General features: G+C 36.5%; 1 protein-coding gene across 1 annotated transcript in view; it reads left to right on the top strand.

Annotated features, from left to right (window-relative positions):
• Positions 1–24,132, top strand: part of ADAMTS6 (ADAM metallopeptidase with thrombospondin type 1 motif 6) — a 296,499-nt gene that overhangs the window by 247,861 nt on the left and 24,506 nt on the right. Inside the window, exons 20-21 of the mRNA XM_047867513.1 lie at positions 9,839–9,968; positions 19,883–20,087. Coding sequence (XP_047723469.1) covers positions 9,839–9,968; positions 19,883–20,087 — 335 coding nt within the window. The remainder of the gene's footprint in view (positions 1–9,838; positions 9,969–19,882; positions 20,088–24,132) is intronic.

Here is a 24,132-nt window from a genome sequence, read left to right as displayed (position 1 = left end):
AAAAATTTAAAAAAGAACACACCTAAATATTTAAAAAGACCCTATAGCAAATTCGTCTTTGCAATCTACTACTTAACAAGTTTATGTAAAAATCTACACTATTCCATTTATTAATGACAGACTTTTCAAGTTTATTTAATCATGCAGATTTGTCTTGGCCTCTTTAAAAAGTTGGATATTTCTACATTGTTTCTATGTAAGCACTATGTGTTCATGTTATATATTTCATTTTCAAAAATGGCACAACGTAAGCAAAAGGTGCCCTTAAAAGTATACTAATTCCATTATAACAATAATTTTTAAATTGTCTTTAAAAAGTAATTATTAAAAAAATATATAATACAATATTTATGCTAATACTCATACCTGACTAAAAGAGAACAGCTCTCATAGTACCAAACAGATAAATGCTTTACATTTTCAGCGATGTTCTTTTAATTTCTTTGCTAATTCTAGGATGCCTAACTTTTCTTTTTAAGATTTTATTTTTAGGGGTGCCTGGGTGGCTCACTCGGTTGAACGTTCAACTCATCCAGCTCTTGATTTCAGCTCAGGTCATGATCTCAGTTTGGTTGGTGAGTTTCAAATCCTGCATCAGTGTTGCACTGACAGTGCAGAATCTGCTTGGGATTCTCTCTCTGTCCATCCTCAGCTCCGTGCCCTCTCTGTCTCAAAATAAAATAAATAACCTTAAAAAAATTGTTTTTAAGTAATCCCTACCCCCAACATGGGGTTCGAACTCACAACCCTCAGATCAAGAGTCACATGTTCGGAGTGCCTGGGTGGCTCATTTGGTTGAGCACCAGGCTCTTGATATTGGTTCAGGGCATGATCTCACGGCTATGGGATTGAGCCCAGTGGCAGGCTCTGCCCTGAGCATGGAGCCTGCTTGGGATTGGGATTCTCTCTCTCTCTCTCTCTCTCTGTCCCTCCCCCTCTCCCTCTCCCTCTCCCTCTCTCCCCTGCTCATTCTCTCTCTAAAAAAAAAAAAAAAAAAGAGTCACATGCCCTACTGGCTGAGCCAGCCAGGCACCCCAACATACCAAACATTTTTAACATGTTAACATTTTTAACATTTTAACATAAACTAATAATGGCCAATTCACAGTTTTAGTGAGCTAACAGAATGTGCCTCAAACAAACAAGTATTTCCAGCATTGACTTTTTTAGACATCATCATAATAATAACTAATATGTGTTAAAGCTTATAAAGGACATCTACGCTGTAACTTGGACACAAACTTAGAGTGGAGAAGTCCCAAAATGGAGCAGAGAGGAAAGCAAAATCCAGTTGTTTCTCAAGATTAAAAGTAGACTTGAGACTGAAATTAAGTATGAGAGACATTAAGAAATTGAATCTTTTAACTGAGTTTGCTTCTTTTTGGTTTGGGATTTACCATCCAAAAGTCACTTTCAGAGTTAAGTAAAAGATAACAGATGGAAATTTTAGTTTGAATAATTAAAAGCACTTTATTCATTGCCATTTTATTTCCCTTTTAAGAAATGTAGTTATATAATTAGTTTTTGAGAAAAATTCCTTTTATTATAAAAGATCATTTCTGTGTGAAGTTACACAATGTACTATTGTTTGAAACTATGAGAGTGATTTTATGTTTGATTTCCGTATATACCAACTTAGACATAAAATAGATCACAGTGATATTTTTAATAATACAAGCCCCTTGTAAAAAGTGACTTGAGTTTAGAAATAATAAAGATGTGCATTCAGCTGTTTATTGTTCCCAAATTTTCTCTTTGGTCTTTGAAATATAAAATACTTGTGGGACTAGACAGTAGTGTATCATTGCATTGACCATGGCTTTCCCCTATTCACTTTCTCCCGCCATCCCCTTCTTTTAGGTCATTTTCAATGTCGGTAAGGAAGAGTACCCTATAATATATGGGCTTAGGTGTACCAGGCATCATTGCAGGGCATCTGTGAACATCACAGCTCCTGAAAGCCTAGGCTCTATAGCCATCAATTGCACCTGGCTTGGTTCTCATATAGCATGCCCTTAAGAAGAGTAACTTCTCTAGACAAACTTATGCTCTTGTTTGGTTCACAGTTCTGGAAGTTAATATGTTTGCTCATTTATTTATCTATAATAATTATTTCTATTTATCTTTTTACTTAAGCATATGGCTTCCCCTATATAATACACTTAAAATTGTTTTTTAATTCTTCTGTGTATTTTTAATATTATTTAAAATTTCCAATTTCATGTAAAAAGTCTTACATATAAAAGTTAATTTGATAACCTGACAGTTTTTATTGTTTACTCCGCATTTTCTCTTATGTTACGATGTATAACTGAAGGCAGGAAGTCTCTGCTAACACAAAACATTTTCCCTAGTACTCTTTTCTTTCTTATTTCATCTCATTTCTATTGCTTTAGAGATTATATTCTTCCCTAACATGATCGGACCTGCATACATGTTAGTTCACTGAAAAACTTGGGTAAGGCTGAAAGCAAAGTTGAAGTACATTCCTATTGTATTAGTGATTTGTGTGTCACAGGTTATGTTTCACTTCACAAAAATTCTGTCCAAAATAACATTTTTAACAGTCATAATATTATACATCTTTACAAGGTATTATGCATAAAATGCTTTTGAAAAAAATTAAGCATTTTTTACTGGTAAACATCATCATCTCAAATTTATTCTGTTAATATTACTATTGATTCTGATATTACTATTCCCATTTTTTCTTTACTTGAGGAAATAAATAGTTTAAAAGCTATACAGCTTTTTTATAACTGAAATCTGAAATATTTACTCTTTGGTTCTAAGAAAGAAAGAGGTGCTATATATAATTAAAAGAAAGTCTTTAAAAGCCTGGCTCAGTTGGTAGAGCATGTGAACTCTTGATCTTGGGGTTTTCAGTTTGATCACCATATTGGGTGAAGAGATTACTTGAAAATAAAATCTTTGAAAAAATAATAGTAAAAGAAAATCTTCTCTGTTGGTAGTAAATCCTCAGAGTGTGTAGGAGAAGCTCCAGGTCTTCTTGGACTATCAACATCATTTCTCTAAAATTTTTTTAAATGTTTTTGGTTTTTTTTGAGAGTGAGACAGAGCATGAGTGGGGGAAGGGCAGAGAGAGAGGGAGACAACAGAATCTGAAGCAGGCTCCATGCTCTGAACTGTTAGCACAGAGCCTGACTTGGGGCTCAAACCCACAAACTGCAAGATCACGGCCTGAGCCAAAGTTGGCACTTAAGACTGAGCCACCCACGAGCCCCTTTTCTCTAAATTTGTAATAAAATATCAAAAATAAATCCTACGGATCACAGAGATTTCTTTTTAGTATAACATGAGTCAGTTCTTCATAGGAAGCTTGCCTGTCACAAGTTTCTATTTCTAGTTAGTGTTCTGCCTCCTGACATGTCTGCCCCTTCCGATGTGTATGTCTACTGGTAAGAACTCAAGCACTGAAACAAGACTACACAGATAAAGGAATCTAACAAATGCCTGTTTTCCAGACTTAATATTCTGTAGAATATGGGGCAGAGTGGACCTAAAAGGGAATAAAATTAAACAATTGAATTGGGGACGAAGAAAAGAGGAGACAATTTTTGTAGAATTTTGGATGTGGAGCAAACATTAGAAATGGCCTAATTTGATGGTCTCATTTTACAAAGGAGAGTGAAAACTTACTTTAGGTTATTTCCCTAAACTACTTAGAACTCACAAATAGGTATAATAAGAAGATAAAGTGAAAAGGGACAAAATTATAGACCTGTGGCTATGAAAAGAGTGCTTAATATCAGTGAAGATCAGAGGAAGAGAAATCGGACAACAATATAACAAAATAGGGAGGCTGTAAAACTAACACTGTTAGACCTGAAAATGCATTATTTTATTAGATAAGGTATTTTCCATAATATAATCATATTGGTTCTTGCCTTATTCTCCCCATTCTAATGTAATCTCATTGAAGTCAAGACTTGTCCCTTGACTAGTTTGCCCTCCTATGATAATGAAAAACCATGCCTTAGACATAGTAGGAATTTGGTGTGTTAAGTTAGACACTTTCCATAGAAGAAATTACTGTTAATAACTAATGAATAATAGAAATTCGCTCCAGGGATAGTATGATTTCAAATAAATGCAATATGTGTATCCCCTACCCTACCTTACCATCACTAAACACAGTTACTGTAGAAAAATACAATATTTTAGGGGCATCTGACTGGCTCAGTGGGTAGAGCATGTGACCCTTGATCTCGGGATTGTGAGTTCAAGCCCCATGTTGAATGTGGAGATTACTTGAAAATAAAATATTTCAAAGAAAAATATAATATTTTAGAGTTGTGTGCTTTTTTTTTTCCTGAATAATCCTGTATTTCCCTCGAACATCTAGTCTTGCTTCAGACAGAAGGAAAAGATAAGAAAGGAAGCCTATGAAAAATAAAAACTGGCAGGAAGAACTTCAGAAGGAGAAAGCATATGGGTGGAACTGATTGGTACCCTGGGTGTCAGCTGTTAGATCAAGGCAGGTAGGCTTTACTCTGCCCTGCAAATGCTTGTGTCTGGCCAATAGTCACAGATTCCATCAGTGAGCGGCAGAGCAGAGAGACGTTTTTCCCCTGGTGCTTGTTGTTCTTTGGATGCTATCTAGAGTGAAGATTTAGATTCAATTAATATTGCTGGCCATGTGTATACAGTATTGTCTTGGTTGCTAGCTACTTTATAGATGTTGTGGTTAAGTAAATTACTGCCTTAGCCACCAGCCACATTTGTAGTATAAGCTCTAACTTTTTAACATCCCCTCACCCCCTTCCTCTTCAGAAAACTGTTTCTTGGGTTGATATGATGAGTTATGCCACTAGGTTAGATTATCTAGATGTTGGTTAGCCTCTCAATCCCAAGGATACATTTATACCTCTCTTTCCATTATTGACTCATTCACATACAGTTATAGATTGCTCACTTACTGAGTGGGCTAGCTCTGGAATGTTGAGTCTTAAGAGTAGATTTGAAAAGACCCAGAAAATCTTTCTGCTGCATTTAACCTCCCCCATTTATTTCTTAGTTTACCACATGTCATTCTTTCAAGTGAAATTCAGGCCGTAATTTATGTGCATTGAATGCCCACCTCTCTACTTTTAAAATGATCAACTGTTCTGTGAAAGGCAATATATTTCCAAATATTGTTACAAAGGAGTTTACAAAATTATTTAATTCTCTAAAAGAAGATCTAGATGGGATATGAGAACATTGAGCAGCTTATAAGGGGAATAGAGAAGGGATTGAAAAGGAGGCGAGAAAATTGAGAGGCACTATGGTCTCTGGAGCCTTTACTCAGGATTGGCCCTAGGAATGTAGCTGCTGAGCCTAAGACCCTATGTTCTTCAGCTGAACTATCAACATCTCCTAGAGTAAGCACAGTGGATAAAAGATTCCATCCAGGACTCACTTGCAGCTTACTGGATTTCATGATCATTTTCCTGGGGTATATGCTATTTCAAAATACTAAAAACCATTTCCTGATATATAGCTAGAGCAGTGATTAATTTGGGTATTCCTTCCTCTCACTGGACAAGAGAACCTTTGGTAGGAAAATAGATCATCTGTAATTTTTAACTGTCAGCTAAAAATTAAATATTAAATATAAGACCTGATAAATTTAAACTTACAGACTAAATTAAGGGTTATGTTTCCATGTTAAGAAGCTTCATGTTTGGGGGGTGCCTGGGTGGCTCAGTTGGTTGAGCTTCCGACTTCATGATCTCATGTTTTGTGAGTCCAAGCCCCACATCAGGCTCTCTGCTGTCAGTATAGAGCCCACTTTGGATCCTCTGTCCCCTTGCTCTCTGCTCCTCCCCTGCTCATGCTCTCTCTCTCTCTCAAAAATAAATAAAACATTAAAAAAACGAAGAACCATCATATTTTATTCTTTGATAAGCAAAATAAAAATCTATATATAGGATACACCCATTTTAGAGAGTTTGAAGTAAATATGTATTGATAATGGCATCTTTGGTTTTAAACTTTATGATATGAAAACATTAATTTTTTAAGCATGGAAGAGGGGTGACATTAAATTAAAAAATAGGTATAGAATTTGCATGCCAGTAACTTTAGATGTGTGAAAATAAAATGCAATTAGTGTAGTTTTAAATTTGGCCAATTAAATTCTGCAGATCATCTGCATACTCCAGGGGTGTGGACGCTAAGTCACTAGAATTTGTTTTTAATTGGACGTATACTGACTAGTCATCTGGACATTTTATGTTTTTGCTTATAAACTATAAGTCCTTAGATTTGAAAACACAGTAACTTTGTGTAACTGGATGTAATTATTCCCAACAGGATTTAAATCAACTCCTTAGCAGTGTTTTACAGATTACTTTACTTAAAAAAATTCTTTTTAATGTTTATTTATTTTTGAGAGAGGGAGAAAGACAGAGTGTAAGCTGGGTAGGGGCAGAGAGAGGGAAACACAGAATCTGAAGCAGGCTCCAGGCTCTGAGCTGTCAGGACAGAGCCCGACACAAGGCTCAAAATAACAGAACGCGAGATCATGACCTGAACTGAAGTGGGATGCTTAACCGTCCCACTTCCGGGGACGGTTATTTCCACATGATCTGTATTTTCTATTTTCTACACCTAAAGGCTGCATTTCCCTTAGGCCCAAAGTGTGTGTTTCAAAATCCATCCTAAATTAGGTACATTGGTTTAGAGTTATCCTATTGCTACTGATTTAAAAAGGAAACAAAGAAAAAAAAAAGATCTCTGAATCTGCCAAGTGTGGGGTTAAAGGTTGGAAGGGGATTTTTATGCTGTTGGAGAAAGATAGTTCAGCATAGTCAGAAGATTTGGAATAGATTACTGGTATAGTCAGTTCTTGAGTGTGAAATACCACACTGTCTGATAGAACATTTTAGAAGAAAATAAAAGATAAATGCAAGGAAAGATGCATCTTCATGAAACAGAGTAATTTCAGCTGTTTATTCAAGGACTTTAATTTTTACTTCATAAAAAATAGTGTTCTGAACTCATGAACCTGAAGTGAACCCCACAATACCCTAATTCTCGGTCTTTAAGAAGTCTGGAAGGCATGACCAAAATGAAGTCAATTTGTAACTGTTAGCACTTAGTTCAATATCTCTTAAGAAGCACAGTTCCTTATACTTAGTAACTATTCTCTGTTGAATGAGTGAATGAATGAATGCATGAATGAATGACCTATCAACCACATTTAACTGGCGTGTTTAGTATGTGTACTATGTAATTTTAAACGAATTACTGGATCCCACCAAAGTGCAAAATAGCCTTAAAAATAAAGATCCAGAACAAAGATATGAGACTGTGGATATTTTTTATTTTGTTGTTTGTGGTTTGTTTCTTTTCCACATTTTCAACAATTAATGTTATGTAGTTAAGTTTTTTCAAGAAACATACTTGGCTAGAATTTATCTTAAGATCAAATATAAATTTCACCTATAATAATGAATGTCTCAACCTGTGATTCAAATTGCAGAGGCCTTTCTTTTACATTAATGGCTACTTTTAAAAACTAATATAATTATAACCACACAACATTTCTAGGCTTAACTTAAAGGAAGTAGAATTTTTTCTTAACCTGTAGAAACTGAATGGATGTTTCTGGCACTGATGCAGAGTAACAGTTCCATTTGGTAGTGTTGAAAACGTTTATTCTTTTCTGAAAACCAGCCAAGGTATTAAATTGAATGACAACTTTCTTGTTGCAAATCAGATTTTTTTTTTTTATTATTACACATAATTATCAAAGTTGGGTAAAGTTGTTTAAGTCCTCCGTGTAAGTGGGTGGTTTGAGTCTCCCCTCTCCAAGTATAATCATATTTGAATGACTTTGAAAAAAATAACCATGATGACTTATAAAAATAATCCCCACTCTTCCTGATAGGAACAACATATTGAACTGGGTGGAAGAACTGTGGCAATTGGAAGTTGACCCTATGACTAATGGTGGAGATTTCTGTCTAGGTGGGTCACATGGACTTAGTTATCTGCCCACTGGAATGACACAATGGGGAGCTAGCTGATGAATATTGTGGAACATCTGTGAATGGATCACAGCTATGCCTGACGTGAATCATTCCTCCCTCAAAAATCTAAAGTTTAATAGTTAAGAAATTCCAAACTGTTGTCACATAAACTGAGATTTGGCCTATTCTAGGAGTTAGGAGGGAATGAATACAGTACATATTCTAAGACATTTTGCCAGTAAGTTGTTGGCTACGTTTTAGGCCCCTAAATTTAGGAAAACCTAAAAAAAAACCTACTGAAAGAGATTAGTAAGAGCCTTGGGTCACTGCAAACAGTAAAATATACCTTTTTCAACTGCTCACCACCATCACGGAGGGTACAGTACTTGGTAATTTTCCTGATCAGAGACATAGATTTCCCTATCTTGCTTAGTTAGAAGTTTGAATTGCATGATGCCTGAGGCACCTCCACCTGCAAAATTTCCACGACTTTTAAAGGGATCTTGGGGCAAGTATTTGGTGTATGACTCTTCAGGTGACAATTTCCTTCAGTGAATGATCTTATTTCACATTGATTTCCCTAATTTGAGATTAAAGTCTTTTCTTCAGGGTGCTATTAAAAGCAACTGGAAAAAAAAATAAAGGCAAAACTGTAGGTTCATGTGGGTCTGGCTAGGTGTGAAGCTGTGGTTTCCTGGATATATTGCTAATGCTGTTTTTACAACTCTTTGCGGGTAATTTAGCTTACCTGGTTATAGAGAAGAGGTCGGGGAGTCGGGATTAGTTTATGCTTTTATTTCCAATTCCAGGAGTAACCTGCGACCTCTATATGATCTGAAATATATAGCATTGTTTTTAGTTTTACTTTTTCTCTGGTATCTTGGTATACCTAGCTTTGCTTCTTTAGATTCTTCGACACTAAAGAGAAAATGAGACTGCATAAGGTCTACTCACCAGGGATGTTTACAAATAAGATTGTGTCTGTGTGTGTCTTTGTATTTTGTGAATTGTGAGCAAGTTGTGGTGGATACCTTTGCCAATAAATAATTAACACATACTTAGAATTTTACAGTTTTATAATGAGAGTGTTTTTAGCTGTGACAAACAGGTCACATAGACTAATAATCTAAGATAATAATCTACTGAGTTACTATTTCAAGGAATATATATATATATATATATATATATATATATATATATATCTGTTTGACAATGGTATAATCAACAGGGGGCCAGCTCTGTTAAAGCAAACAGATTAATGGGTTGGAGTGCAAAAGAGGCCCACTGCAATCCCTAAATTCTAGACTTTGTGGGCTTTTAGAGAAATAAAACTATAAGTGGAAGAAAAAGAATGAAATGTGTGAATGTGCTGTGTTCCTCACAAAGACTAAATTGATGGGATTTGTCCTATAAAATATCAAAAAGTAAATTTGTCCCTATTGCTTTATTTTTAAATAGATGTACAGCCATTGTTTTGCGTTGAAATGTATATTCATACATTTTATCTGATTATATTTTGGGAAAATGAAGTTGGGGGGATTTGTTTTTTGTTCTTTTTTTTTTAAGGAAAGCACGAAGAAGAATATACAAATGGGAATATTAATTGTTTACAATTGCCAATAGTTTCTTTTCTGAACTTGAAAACAGTTATGTTTCTAAATATGAGAACAATAATTTTGCCTAAAATTGCAGTATAATGACCAGGACTTCTCTCCTTTTTAGAGAAGCAGTGAAGTGTTTCTGGAACAGATAAGACAGCAGCGATCCAGTGAGGTTGATTCCCCAGAGGAAAGCTATGCATACCTAACTTATTGGAAAGTAAACTACTCTTCAATTAATGATGTCCTCCTTTTCTCAAGGTGTCCAAAGACAGGAGGCAGTCTGTAAAAGATTGGACGACAACTCTATTGTCCAGAACAATTACTGTGACCCTGACAGTAAGCCACCTGAAAATCAGAGAGCCTGCAACACTGAGCCCTGCCCACCTGAGTAAGTAAGAGTAAGAAATGAGAATTATTTTTTTTAAGTGCAAAGAGAAAAGCATTAGCTACTCATATTTGGAAACATATTCATATGTTATGAAAAGGGGAGAAAGCATCACAGAGGGTAGATTTTGATATCCCTTTCACTGAGCTAAGATTTCTATTTATCCATAGGTTTCAGTTATTAATCCTTAAAAGCAGGAACTTCAGTAGGTTGATCTGGCACAGTGCTAGAAATTATCATGTTTCATCAATTCTAAGGCACATATCTTTTCACATTTTAACATCTTGGAAATTGAGATTTATCTTGCAATTGATAGTGTGTTACTTACAATAAAAATCATCATTATTTTTATCTTTTTTAATGGTACATAGAATAATGGTATCTTAAATTCAATAAAACACATTAGATTGGTGTGCAGTCCTATCTTTCCCAGATATTTATCCTAAAGGCCTAAAGACTTTTTTTTTTAATGTTTAGTTTTGAGAGAGAGAGAGAGCGTGGACGTGCAATTGTGTGCATGAGTGGGGGAGGGGCAGAGAGAGAAGGGGGGTGTAGAGAGAGCCAGGGACAGAGGATCCCAAGTGGGCTGTGCCTTGACAGCAGCGATCCCAATGTGGGGCTGGAACTCATGAACAGTGAGATTATGACTTGAGCCGAAGTCAGATGCTCAACCAACTGAACCAACCAGCCGGCCCAAGACTCTTTTTTTAATGTTTATTTATTTATTTTGAGAGAGAGAGAGAGAGAGAGAGAGTGCAAGTAGGAGAGAGGCAGAGAGAGAATCCCAGGGCAGAGCCTGATGCAGGGCTCAAACTGTGATATCATGACCTTAGCCGAAATCAAGATTCAGTTGCTTAATCAACTGAGCCACCCAAGTGCCCCTATAGAGCATGCAACTCCTGATCTCAGGGTCATGAGTTCAAGCTCCACATTGGGTACAGAGATTACTTTTTAAAAATTAAAAAAAAAAAAAGGCAATGATTACATGAGAAAAGACAAAGCCACCCAGGCGCCCCAAAGATATTTGATTTTTTTTTTTAAATGTTTATTTACTTTTGAGAGAGAGGGAGAAACAGCACGCAAGCAGGGAAGGGGCAGAGAGACAGGGAGACACAGAATCCAAAGCAGGCTCTAGGTTCTGAGCTGTCAGCACACAGCCTGATTCGGGGCTCCAACCCACAAGATGAGATCATGACCTGAGCCAAGGTTGAACTCTTAACTGACTTGACCCACCCAGGCACACCTATACACATTTGATTTTTAAAACTTTTTTCTCTTTTCTGCCAATTATTGTTGTAAATTTAACTCAAAAGAAGTGGGGAAACTACACAAGCTATAAAAACTGCTTAAAAACCATGGGCAAAATTTTTTCCCTTCCCATGTTTCTTATAACTTTCAACATTATTTTCATGTAATTGTGCTTCTCAACCCATCAAGTTACTTTCCTGACATTCAGGAATTTGAGTATTATGTTTGACATTTGATCGGCCTTTTAAGACGTCTGAGTGGTCCTGGTCACACCTGTTCTATTTTGGCTTCAGCTTTTTTATTTGTTTAGGCTTAAATGCTATTCGAACACCCCTTGAGATTTCAGTGGTTTGTCATTCCATCCCATGTATTGTGGGTTTAGATATTACATTGGAGTTGTTTATCTATCTACCTATGTATCTATGTTATATATATAATATAGATCGACGTAATAACTATAATATATAATCTATATGATATATATTTATAGTTAGAGATAATTGACATTCAAATTAACATACATAATTAAAATTAAGTTTCCTTTCCTTTTGTAATTCTAAAGTAAATTTATTTATTGAGGCACCTGGGTGGCTCACTTGGTTAAGCATCTGACTTTAATTTTGGGTTCAGGTCATGATCTCAGGTTTCTTGAGATTGAGCCCCTGCATTGGGCTCAGTGCTGACAGCACAGAGCCTACTTGGGATTGTCTCTCTCTTCCTCTCTCCCTGCCCTCCCCCCACCCCTCAGCTCCTATGCGTGCCCACACTCACTCTCTCTTGTGCACTCTCTCGTACACACTCTCTTCCCAAAATAAACAAATAAATTTATTTATTTTATAAGTTATTTATTAACTTCACTAAAGTTATATAATTTTTTTTTAAGTTTGGAGACAAGAGAATGGAATTGGAAAAAGAAAGATAAAGAGAATATGAAAAAAGAAAATTTAGGCCAACTTCTTTTCAGAAAGAGCTAAAGATATAAAGAGCTTAAAATATTGCTCTTTATTAGTCCATATTTTTCTTAGTTCCTTCTTAATTTCTTTTTTATTCCTTTGAATTGAGACTATGAAAAAGAAAATCTCAATTCTTCAGAATGGTTGTTGTATATCATAAAATTCCCAGTAGACCTTGGTATTCTAGAGATAAAAATCATTGAAAGACTAGTGAATTCAATAACACTTTTTAAAAAGTTTGTTTGGTTTTTTGTTTGTTTATTAATTAATTAATTAATTTATTTATTTTTTTATTTATTTTGAGAGAGAGAGAGAGCAGGGGAGGGGCAGAAAGGGAGGAGAGAAAGAATCCCAAGCAGTCTCCATGCTGTCAGTGCAGAGCCTAACATAGCGGTTCAATCTCACAAACTCTGAGATCAACCTGAGCTGAAATCAAGAGTTGGATGCTTAACTGACTTAGCTACCCAGGCACCCCCAACAATACTTTAAATGAATATGGAATAAAGGAAAGAAGATAAGTTTTTTTTTTTCAGATATGATGTAACAATCATATTTGTTTTTTGTTGTACATATTAAAGCATGAAAATTTTAGAACACAGGTAAGTAAAATTAAGAAAATTAAAAATACTTGTAATACTTAAACTACCACTGTTAATATATATATATATATATATATATATATATATATTCAGTCTTTTTTCTGTGTTTACATTTTCTATGTTTATGTTTTTCTGTTGTTTATGTATATAACAAAATGGTATGATATGATTTATGATGCTTTGTAGTCAGTTTTCAACATATTTTGAACATTAAATATCTTCTAAAATATTCAGTAGATATGTCCCTGTTTACCTAAATTGGTTTTCCACTGTTGAATAACTTTGGCTGTGTCTTAGCTTTTGATCCCTTAACATACCACAGTATTAACATTTTTTGCTACTAAAACTTTGCTCTCTATAATTATGCTGTTATGTTAAATGAATGGGAATAGAATTCCTTGTTCAGATGGAAATATATTTTAGCCTTTGAAACATTGTCAGATTGTTCTCCAGAAATAATATATGAATGTATATTCCCAATAAGAGCATTTTAGAACATCATTTCCCTGAACTGCACAACACTGGATATTATTGTTTTAAAAACAATCTTTGATCATTTTATAGAGAAAAAAGCCTCGGTATCTAACTGTTGTTATTTTGTATTTCTTGGATTGCAGATAAGGATGAGCATTGAAAAATTATGTACGGTTGCCATTTGTATTACTTATTTTTGCTTTTCTGATCCATGGCCTATCCTATCCCATTTTTCTATTGAAGTGTTTCTCATTTTGTTACTGATTTCTAGTAACTCTTAATGTTTTAAAGATATTTAGTCTTTTACCTTTGTTCCAAATATTTTATCTGAGTTTGTCATATGTTTTCCATATTTTTATGGTGCTGTTATCTATTTTTACTTATAGAAGTTTTAAAATATTACATAAAAAAGCTATCAAACTTTTATTTCTTTCATAGTTTAGGAAGGCCTCATCCACTCTAAGAATGTACTTTTAAAGTTTCTTTCGAAGTTTCTTTTTTAAAAAAAGTTTATATACTGTTTTGAGAGAGAGAGTACATGTGAGTGCAAGCAGTGGAGGAGCAGAGAGAGGGAGAGGGAGAGAGAATCCCAAGAAGGTTCCATGCTCAGAGTATAGTCCAATGCAGGGCTTGATGCCACGACCTTGGGATCATGACCTAAGCTGAAATCAAGACTTGGACCTCAAGCAACTAAGTTACCCAGGCACCCCTCTTCTTTATTTTAAATGTAAACTTTGGGGCACCTAGGTGGCTCAGTTGGTTAGGTGTCTGACTTCAGCTCAGGTCATGATCTCATGGTCTGTGAGTTTGAGCCCCACGTCGGGCTCTGTGCTGACAGCTCAGAGCCTGGAGCCTGTTTCGGATTCTGTGTCTCCCTCTCTCTTTGCCCCTCCCCTGCTCATGCTCTATCTCTGTCTAAAAAATAAATTAAAAAAATTTTTTTTAATTAAAAAAAATAAATGTAAGCTTTAATCTATTTGAAATATACTTGCCTATTTTGAGGAAACGATCTGTATTTGTTTTCAAATTCCAAGTACCAGGGTACCTGTGTGGCTCAGTCAGTTAAGTGTCTGACTCTTGATTTTGGCTCAGGTTGTGATCTCAAGGTTTGTGAGATCAAGTCCCTGTATTGGACTCTGAGCTGACATCAAAGAGCCTGCTTGGGATTTTCTCTCTGCCCCTCCTCCACTTGTGCACATGCATGTGTGTGCTCACATGTGCACGTGCTCTCTTTCGCTCTCAAAATAAATAAATAAATATTTTAAAAATCTCAAATTCTGAATACTATTAATTTAACATCCTCAATGGTATTTTTTATGAGATTCAGTAAATTTATTTATATATTAATTGTTTAAAAGTTTATTTATTTTGAGAGAGAGAGAGAGAGCGCACAAGCAGGTGAGGGACAGAGAGAGGGGAAGAGAGAGAATCACAAGCAGGCTCCATGCTGTCAGTGCAGAGCCCAATGTGGGGCTCAGTCTCACAAACCATGAGGTCATGACCTGAGCCTAAATCAAGAGTCAGACACTTAATCAACTGAGTCACCCAGGCACCCTGCTAAATGGTATTTTTTAAGTTTATTTATTTATTTTGAGAGGGACAGAGAGAGCATGATCTGGGGAGGGGCAGAGAGACAGAGAATCCCAAGCTGACTCTGCAGAGTCAGGACAGAGCCTGACATGGGTCTCGAGCTCACGAAACTATGAGATTATGACCTGAGCCAAAATCACGAGTTGGACTGACTGAGCCACCCAGGTGCCCCTAAATAGTATTTTTTTTTAATGAGAAACTATCTTTTTAACTAATAAAATGTTTCCAATGTCTCTTATTCATATTGAAGACTTTATAAGCAGGGTATGGAAAACTAGAGGGCGATAAGATTTATCTTTGTGTTTTATAAAAAATATGACAGGGGGCTAGGAAGAATAGATAGATGAAAGATGCATTGGTAGAGAAATATTAATAGTGTTTATTTGGAAAAACTTAAAGGGCAGAGGAAACCTTGCTGGGAAAAATTAATGTGCTCATAGCAGCAACTCTTTTGTGAGAAAGAGTATAGTAATCAAGATGGTGAGGTGACTAGGGACAGGAAGAAAATAAGAATTCCAGAGGCACTGAGTGAACACGGTGGGATTCCTGACAAAGTCTTAAATAATTGGAAAAGGAAAAGGGAGGGGTTGATATTAAAGTCCATGACTGATAGGAAGCTAGTGCCCCAATCATGAGAAAAGGAAGTAATGCTGAGTTGGAATCCAAAGAGAATGGCCAAGAGTTCAGTTTTCACCATGCTATCTCTCTCTAGCAAGAATGTTTCTATATATGGCCTCCTGTGAAGAATTCTTGGATATTGAATATTATTCCTGTATGACACTTTAGTTTTTAAAGTTGTAAAAATAAGAGGGGTGAAAACAATAGAGTATTATACATTGTGATAATACTGTTACCATGAGTTAAGAAAACATTTTTTAAGCAACTGCAATGTGAAAGGCTCTATGCTTTCAGAAGAATGGCTCACTTGCCTGAGGACAATCTAATCGGATAAATATGTATGAAAATAACTATAGTTAAGGATATGTTAAGTAAAAACAAGAATTTTTAACAAAAGTGCTAAAGGATGCTTGGACTGGGGAGAAATTTTTACTTGCGGGTTAGGTTTTATTTAAAATTGTTTTTAATGTTTATTTATTTTTGAGAGAGACAGACAGAGACCGAGTGCAAGCAGGGGAGGGGCGGAGAGATGGAGACACAGAATCCGAAGCAGGCTCCAGACCCTGAGCTCTCAGCATAGAGCCCGACATGGGGCTTGAACTCACAAACTGCGAGATCATGACCTGAGCCGAAGTCAGACGCTTAACTGACTGAGCCACCCAGGCACCCCTTCATTTTTTTTTTTTAATTTAGAAAAATCTCACCTGTGAAATGTTTAGGGCATAGAGATTTATGCTTAGTATTAGTTTTACTTTCCAGTTAGTTGAGTAATGAGCAGATTTTCTTTTTACCAACTTAATGTTTAGATTTTTTTTTAACCTGTTTTAAAATATAGTAAAATTCTAGTATCCTAGTAAGTAGTTAATGGGTTACATATTTGAATCTCTCTTTGAGTAAAGATGTTATTGTCAGATTATGATTTTTTTTTAATTTTGCTATGTTGTGTTTATGAGAAGAGTTGATAAGTAGATGCTGGACTCTGGGACAAAGGCTGGGAAATCTCTTTCTCTCTGTCTCTCTTTTAATCTAAACATCAAATATCAGTTTATTTTCCTATGCTCTGCCATTTCCCTTTAAGTTAAAAAGCAAAAATAATATTCTAGTTTTATGATTGGTTCTTGCTTCAAAAATATTCCAGTTAACCTAAGTTTGTGAACATATTTTATAGTGTCTCTCTTATTCCCTCTGCCCCCCCCCCCATAATATATTGTTTGTCCTATTAATACACAGACACTGTAGCTCAAGATTACACAGATGACACCACACCATTCTTATTTCAGACAGTTGAACATGAATCCCACTAGTTGTTAGTGTCCAATGGATATGAAGACACTTGTGAGAATGTAGACAATTTGATCCCTGGGTGTTGGGAAGAGCTCAGAAACAAGCATCCCTGGTATTGTTCAGACTATAACAATTCAGCAGTTGACATTCCCAGAGAGAATTTTTGTGTTTTCTACCACAAAATCTAGAGAAGGAAAAAAGGAGAAATGGGGAGAAGGTCATCAGAGGGTCAAATGCCATGGGGAGAGTGAAGGTGAAAGAAGCCATATGTCTTAAACCGGACAGGGGAATAGAGAAAATGAGATGAGTGGATGCAGTGGCAAAATTGCAAAACAAGTTAAATAACTAGGGTGTGATTTAATCCTGTGGAGAGACATGGGAAGGGATGATTTGGTGAGCAATAAAGATGCAACCGGGACTGAAATCAGAGTTCGAGTCAGAAGGGAAATTGGGAGGGTGGTTAATACTTTTACTTTCATACATTCCAAATAAAATGCTTGACTGATGCATCTAGACTAAGAGATGGTTGGCAATAAAAGAGAGGACAAAGAATAAAAAGATGGAGGTGGCCCTGACCTCATGCAGCAAAGAACAGCAACACCTCCTGAATCACTGCTATTACTCTGGGCACCTGTGTTTAATTTGAAGGACTCCATCCCTCTTACATTATGAGACCTAATGAGATCATGGCTGGAGGTGGTATGACTGGACTTTTTGTGGCTGAGTTATACACATTTCTGTTTTATCCCCTAATCTTGGTGATGAAATCACTGTTGCAAATTGAATCAGAGTTTCACTATGGCTGGCATGCAAGTTATTATTCTCAGTACACATTTTCCTCTTTACCAAAAATGGTACTAACAACTTGGGATCATGTTCATGTGTGGAAAACAAAATGGAAAGAATATGAAAATTGCTTTAAGTCTCCTCTGGAAAATAACTTAGAAAAAAACCCATTAATATGAGATTCTCAGGATTAAATTATTGTTACTTAAATGAATTTTAGGTTGAAAGTGTTTAAGTTTTGGAAAGATGTATTTTAAGTTTTAGAAACTGGTTAATTGCCATATTTCTAAATACTGGTTTTCCACTCTGTAAGGGACAAAGGCCATGGTTGGTCATTTGGCTAACTACAGGCTCAAATTTGGAAACTAGTATTCTGACTTCACTAAAGTACTATCTTCCACATACAAAACTGGCGCAATCACATAAGCTCACGCTCTTCCCTCCGGATAGTCTCTTACCCAAGAGCATTAGCATATCCTGTGAGGATAGTTGTATGATTTATAATCATGGATGGATGAAAATGACTAGTGACCTCATGCTTCTGACCTAGATCCTACTACTTAGCAGGGTTAAAAATGAAATTCAATGGAAATAGTAACTGCTGGGGGATCTAGTCCTAGTTTCAACATTGCTCTTTTCATGACTTTGGATAACTATTTTCGTGACACGAACCTTACTTTCTTCTACAAAACAAAGTGTGATTCCTTGAATACAGTAGGCATTCAACATATATTTATTAAATTAAATGCAATAGTATATTAATCAACACTCTGGTTGGAAATAATACAACTTCAACTTCAGGTATTTTCTGCACAGAAGAGGATTTGTTGGTTTACTTAACAAAACTGGGGGGAGGGCAACCATGGATCTAGCTTTAGGAATGGCTAGAATCCAGGACTGAAACAGAACCAGGGCCCTCTAGCTCCTCTGTATTTTTTCACATCAGCTAATTCCACTTGACAGGGTGCATGGCCACCAGCAGCTCTTACAGCTTTATGCACCTTTGTGACGAGAAGGGAAAGGGCTTTTTTTGCTCTAGTGGAGGTATAAAAATTCTAAAGCCAAATTCTCATTGGTCTAATTTGTATCTTGATTCACATCTTTGGACCAAATAATGTGCCTAAAAGAGTGAGTTCTGTAGACGTATTACACACATACATACATACATGGACACACACGTACACACCCTAAAATTACATCTATAAAAGTTCATTTATGACTTTAGGGAAAAAAAAGTGGTTTACTTGCCAACGTGAAACATGTTCGTTTTGTTATTTCAGTTTCTTCCCCCATTAGCTGCGTAGATGCTGTTTTCAGGAATAAAGGGGTCACAACAAGGGATCTCTATGTTTTCACAGAGCTGGCTCAGGCTCTGCTCTTGGTGCAGGTTTTTAAAGACTTGTATATCTTCAGGCTTTCTCTGCCCTATAAGCATAATAAAGTCCTTCTATCTTCTGCAGAGCCTGACCTTCATCTGGAAATCAAAAAACAAATCCCTAGCTCCTTTAATGTGGTTTTAGCACTAAATTCTTGATTGTAGGAGAACCTGCTTCAAAGTGATAATAAATAAAGCTCCTGTTTCTTGTTTGTTGTGTTTAGACACAATGTTAGGAGCTTTCAGAGGTATGCTAAAGCAAGCTAGCACTGGCTCCTGAAATCCTATTATTAGCATATCTTCTTGTGTTCAACATGCCAGGGATGTAGGTTGAAATTGGCGTTAGTGAGTTATTCACCCCACAAAATTGGTAAATTCAACAAATCAAGATCGCTGCCCTCCATAAAGAGCCAGTTGTTAAACACTTAAGCAGCACATGACTGGAAGCTTCATATTTATTACTTTATTTAATCTTCATCACAGTCTCACAATTTATATTTATATTGTTATCTTTATCTTAAAAATTAGTTTAGAGGGGCACCTGGGTGAGTCAGTTGGTTGAGCATCCAGCTCTTGATTTCTTCTCAGGTCATGATCCCAGCACCATGGGATCGAGCCCCACAGTGGGCTCAGTGCTGAGCATGGAACCTGGTTAAGATTTTCTCTATATCTGCCCCCCACCCCTCTTCCCCACTTGCCTTCTCCCTTAAAAAATTAATTTAGAAAAGGGGAAGTATCAATGTGGTTAAAAACATATGGTGCATTACTTGTTTGGACCAGGCTCTGCCTGTTTCAGAGCCCAGGCACTACACTTTGGAAGGCAGCTGACAGTGTATTCTCTTTTCCTTAGCAGCTCTTCCATTTGTCATTTGTCACCTCAACCAACACTGAAATGTCAGCTCTTTTAGGGAGAGAGTGTAGTCCATTGACGAAAATCTCCGGCTGTACTGAGGAAATGTTTTTCTGTGTTTCTTCCACTTTTTGCTGCAGGTGGTTCATTGGGGATTGGTTGGAGTGTAGCAAGACTTGTGACGGTGGAATGCGCACAAGGGCAGTGCTCTGCATCAGGAAGATTGGACCTTCAGAGGAGGAGACACTGGACTACAGCGGCTGTTTAACACACCGGCCTATTGAAACAGAGTCCTGCAACAACCAGTCATGTCCACCTCAGTGGGTGGCTTTGGACTGGTCAGAAGTAAGGAAATCTGAGGCTGTATGTTTTGAGATGTCTTAACTAATCAATACCAGAGCATTTAATAGTGAGGGCACCTGAGCTTGTGAGCACCTTAGAACTCAGCAAGTAAGGACTGCCTAACAGTAAATTTGGCCCTGTTATATTTCATTGCTCCTTGTCAGGGAGTAAGGTTTTTCTGGGTCAGGGAAATCAGTGAGAAACTAGACATCAATTTGATTAAAAATCAACCTAACGTGAATTGGAAAGAATAGAATAATGAGTACTCACATAAGTGGTTTTTCTCTTCCTTTGCTATTCTCGAGCAGCAAATAAGCTCAGAATTAGTGATAAATCTTTTTTCCCAAGTCATGTTGCAGCCTAACTACATAATTCATACATTTGAATATTTATCAATTTTTTATCACTTATTATATATCTAAGTATATTTTAATTCCTTCTGTTGCATCTGGGGAAGAAACATGGAGTTGAGGTTGTAATATACAAAGTCCAATTCAGCTTTTATCATTAACCTCTGCTTTCATGATCAGTGAGGGAGACTAAGATAATGTTTTTCTGCCTTACATGTATATAAAAGAGCCTAAAATAATCCATAGAGCTCAGAATAATTGCCTTATGAAAAATGAGGAAAGGGATAGAGTTAATTCTTGACTCCTCGTTCTTCATGAGACATACAAATGGAAACACCATATCATTCTCCACATTTCCCAAAGAAGGGTTGAAATCTTCTATAATGTTGGTTAATATTAAAAAGAATAAGTACCTGGCTACATAACTAAAGGCCATTCTTCTAAGTTAGCAAAACAGGATGCATTTCCTGCTGGAAACATTGTGGTACTTGCTTTGGGTATTTCCTGTAGACCTCATAAGTTTGTAAAAAAAAAAAAAAAAAAAAAAAAAAAAAAAATTAAATAAACAGAAAACATACATTGTTCTTTAGGAACCCCTGGTTGTAACTTTTCCCCCTGTGAATCTTACTGCTGGAGTGGCCTTAATTTGGTAGAGGCCTGAGCCTAAAAGAGGGACTGTGTTTAGGATGGTACATGGAAATGGAGATTCTGACTAGTTGTAGTTATCTATGGAATCTTTGGTGGGAATTGGGAGTGTTCTCCCAAGTTTCCTGGACGTACTCCAGCTTCAGTAATTACATCTGCCTACCTCAATCAAATGTGTTTCAATCAAATGTAGAGATACTCATGGTGAGTGGTTACGGAAAACAGTGTGAACTCTTCTGTTCCCTAGAAGTGAGTGGATTAACTCCTAAATTGATTTGGAAGATAAAATCGACTGATAAAGAATAGACATTCTGTAGAGTTCTACATATGTTGAAAATTATTGTACCTGCATTTCAGTGCCCAAGACCCTCACAGAAGTTCATAAGTAGTCATTGAAAATGATGACAAATTTATTATTGGAAAATCATTATGGGAGGCCTGATGATTGGCTTCAACAGTTTTAGGGTTTCAGGTCAAGTCCCTAAGTATAATTTAGTACTAAGTAAACACACTGGAATAGGCACTATGAGCAATACAAAGGAATCCTATAAGCTTGGAAAAGTAAATATTTGTGAAGAAAATAGAGAATAACTTTAGACAGTGTTTAATAAAATGGTGGATTGTGAGGTATACATGTATAAATGATATAGAAATTTAGAGCTAAGAAGGTCAGAATAGCTTGGAGTGCAATCAGAAAGCTTTTTCATTGGGGCACCTGAGTGGCTGAGTTGGTTAAGCATTGGACTCTTGATTTCGGCTCAAGGCATGATCTCACAGTTTGTGAGTTCGAGCCCCGTGTCAGGCCCTGTGCTGATAGGGCAGAGACTGCGTGGATTCTCTCTCTCCCTCTCTGTCCCTCCCCTGCTCTCTCTCTCTCACTCTCTCTCTCTTTCTCTCTCTCTCTCAAAATAAATAAATAAACTTTAAAAAAAAAGAAGAAAAGCTTTTTCGTTGATGGGAGCTAAACTGTATGTTGGCATATGGGATATGAAATAGGAAGAGAATAGGGAAACTGGAGAAGATATTCCTGATAACAAGATAGTTATTTATTCAGTTACTTATTCAGAGAATATTTTTGAAACAACTGAACAGAAACATAAAGATCATGACGTGAAAGTAGGATAAAGAAGAGGGTTTGTTTTAAAGAATAAATGGAAAACAAGATTGCATGAAGTAGTGGTAGATGATAATAAAGATTCAACTTTATATATCATTTTGCTACCAAAGTGGAGAAAAATGGGGGTGCCTGATTGGCTCAGTCGGTTAAGCATCTGACTTTGTCTCAGGTCATGATCTTGTGGTCCATGTGTTTGAACACCGTGTCAGGCTCTATGGTGACAGCTCAGAGCCTGGAACCTGCTTTGGACTTGTGTCTCCCTCTCTCTCTGTCCCTTCTCCGCTCACACTGTCTCTGTCTCTCTTTGTCAAAAATAAATAAACATTAAAAAAAAAACATTTTAAAAATGGAGAAAAATAGTTAAGTTCATAAGCAGAAACTGGAAAAAATTTGTGCCAACCATGAAAACACTAAAATCACTTGCACAGGTTTATTTCACATTGATCCCTTGATCTACACTCTTCTGTATCATTATATTTGTATTTTAACATAAAACAAATATAATCACCTTGAAAAAAAGGCATGTGTATATTATAGCATGTTTCCATTCCAAATACCATTTTAAGGTTTTCTTTTGAAATCAACCTCATATATGTTTTAATTACCCTGCTCTGAGAATTTTGATTCTTATCTATCCACTCTTAGAGATAACTTGCTCAAAAAGCTCTGAGAGGCTCTTAGGCACTCCTGGAGGCTGCTTGAAGAAACATGAAAAAGTTAGGTGGGCTTTTAATCACATTTCTGCTATCTTCTTTAAGATAGCCAAGTCAAGGGACAGCTTGGTGGCTCAGTTGGTTAAGTGTCTGACTCAGTTGGTTAAGTTGGTTTTGGCTCAGGTCACCATCTCATGGTTCGTGGGTTTGAGCCTAGCATCAGGCTCTGTGCTGACGGCACAGAGCCTGCTTGGGATTCTCTTTCTCTCCCTCTCTCTCTGCCCCTCCCCTGCTCACACTGTCTCTCTCTGTCTCTGTCTCTCTCTCAAAATAAATTAAAAAAAAAAAAAAGATAGCTAAGTCAAAACTTAGGACAAAGATGCAGTGTCTTTCCTGTTTATTTTCCAAAGGAGAGGTACACTCTCACACTTCCTTTTTTTTTTTTTTTTTTACTTTACTAGGAAGCCCACTTCTTCCCTGGATGGGTTAAAAATAAATGAAAGTAAATAGTATTAAGTGAAATAAACGTCTGAGTAGCTATGGAGAACAAAGTGAGAACAGGAGCCTTTTCTCCCCAGAGGAATGGAATACCTCCCGCTATTGAAAAGAGGAGGTCCTACCAGAACAGCAGGCAATGTTCAATCTTTTTTGGTTAGCTGCTGCAAATATTTCACACATTATTCATTTGACACACCCCTGAAGACTTCCCTTCTCTTTCTGCCCCTTCCCCACTTTCAACCATCAGCTGTCTGAGCTCTGCTAATCACAAGGGTGAGGTTCAACTAGTGAAAACATGTTGCAGCAAGAGGAATGTACCCTTTGCCCTTTTCCTTTTCTTTGCTGGCCTCTCTAATATAAAATTTCCATTGTTGCAAAGCCAGGAACCGTTTTTCGTTTTCTCCATCAGTGAAACCCACCGGGTTATTTTCTTTTGCTTATGGCAAAAGAAAAAAAACAAAACAAAACAAAAAGCCAAATTACCTTGGCGGAAAATGACTCTTCAGCAGCCTTTTGTGAAACTAATGAAGCCACGGCTTTCCCATTTCCTATAATCTAGCCTCACTCTCAAGATCACCCATACTATGTTGGACTTAAATGGTTTTCTGTTTTTGCCCTCTCTTGGCAAGTAACTCTTAGATGCGTTGCTGCATACTGTGGATGGGCTCCAGCAATCCTAAGCCATTCTTTTGATGTATTGGAATAGTTTCTTTTGACTCCCACAGAGTAGCCATTGGAAAAGGTCTGTTTCTTGTACTTACTCTTGGACAAGTGGATGACTGCTG

This window comes from Prionailurus viverrinus, chromosome A1, assembly GCF_022837055.1.
Source record: "Prionailurus viverrinus isolate Anna chromosome A1, UM_Priviv_1.0, whole genome shotgun sequence".
Classification (NCBI taxonomy): domain Eukaryota; kingdom Metazoa; phylum Chordata; class Mammalia; order Carnivora; family Felidae; genus Prionailurus; species Prionailurus viverrinus.
This window is presented reverse-complemented; position numbering and strand designations above follow the sequence as displayed.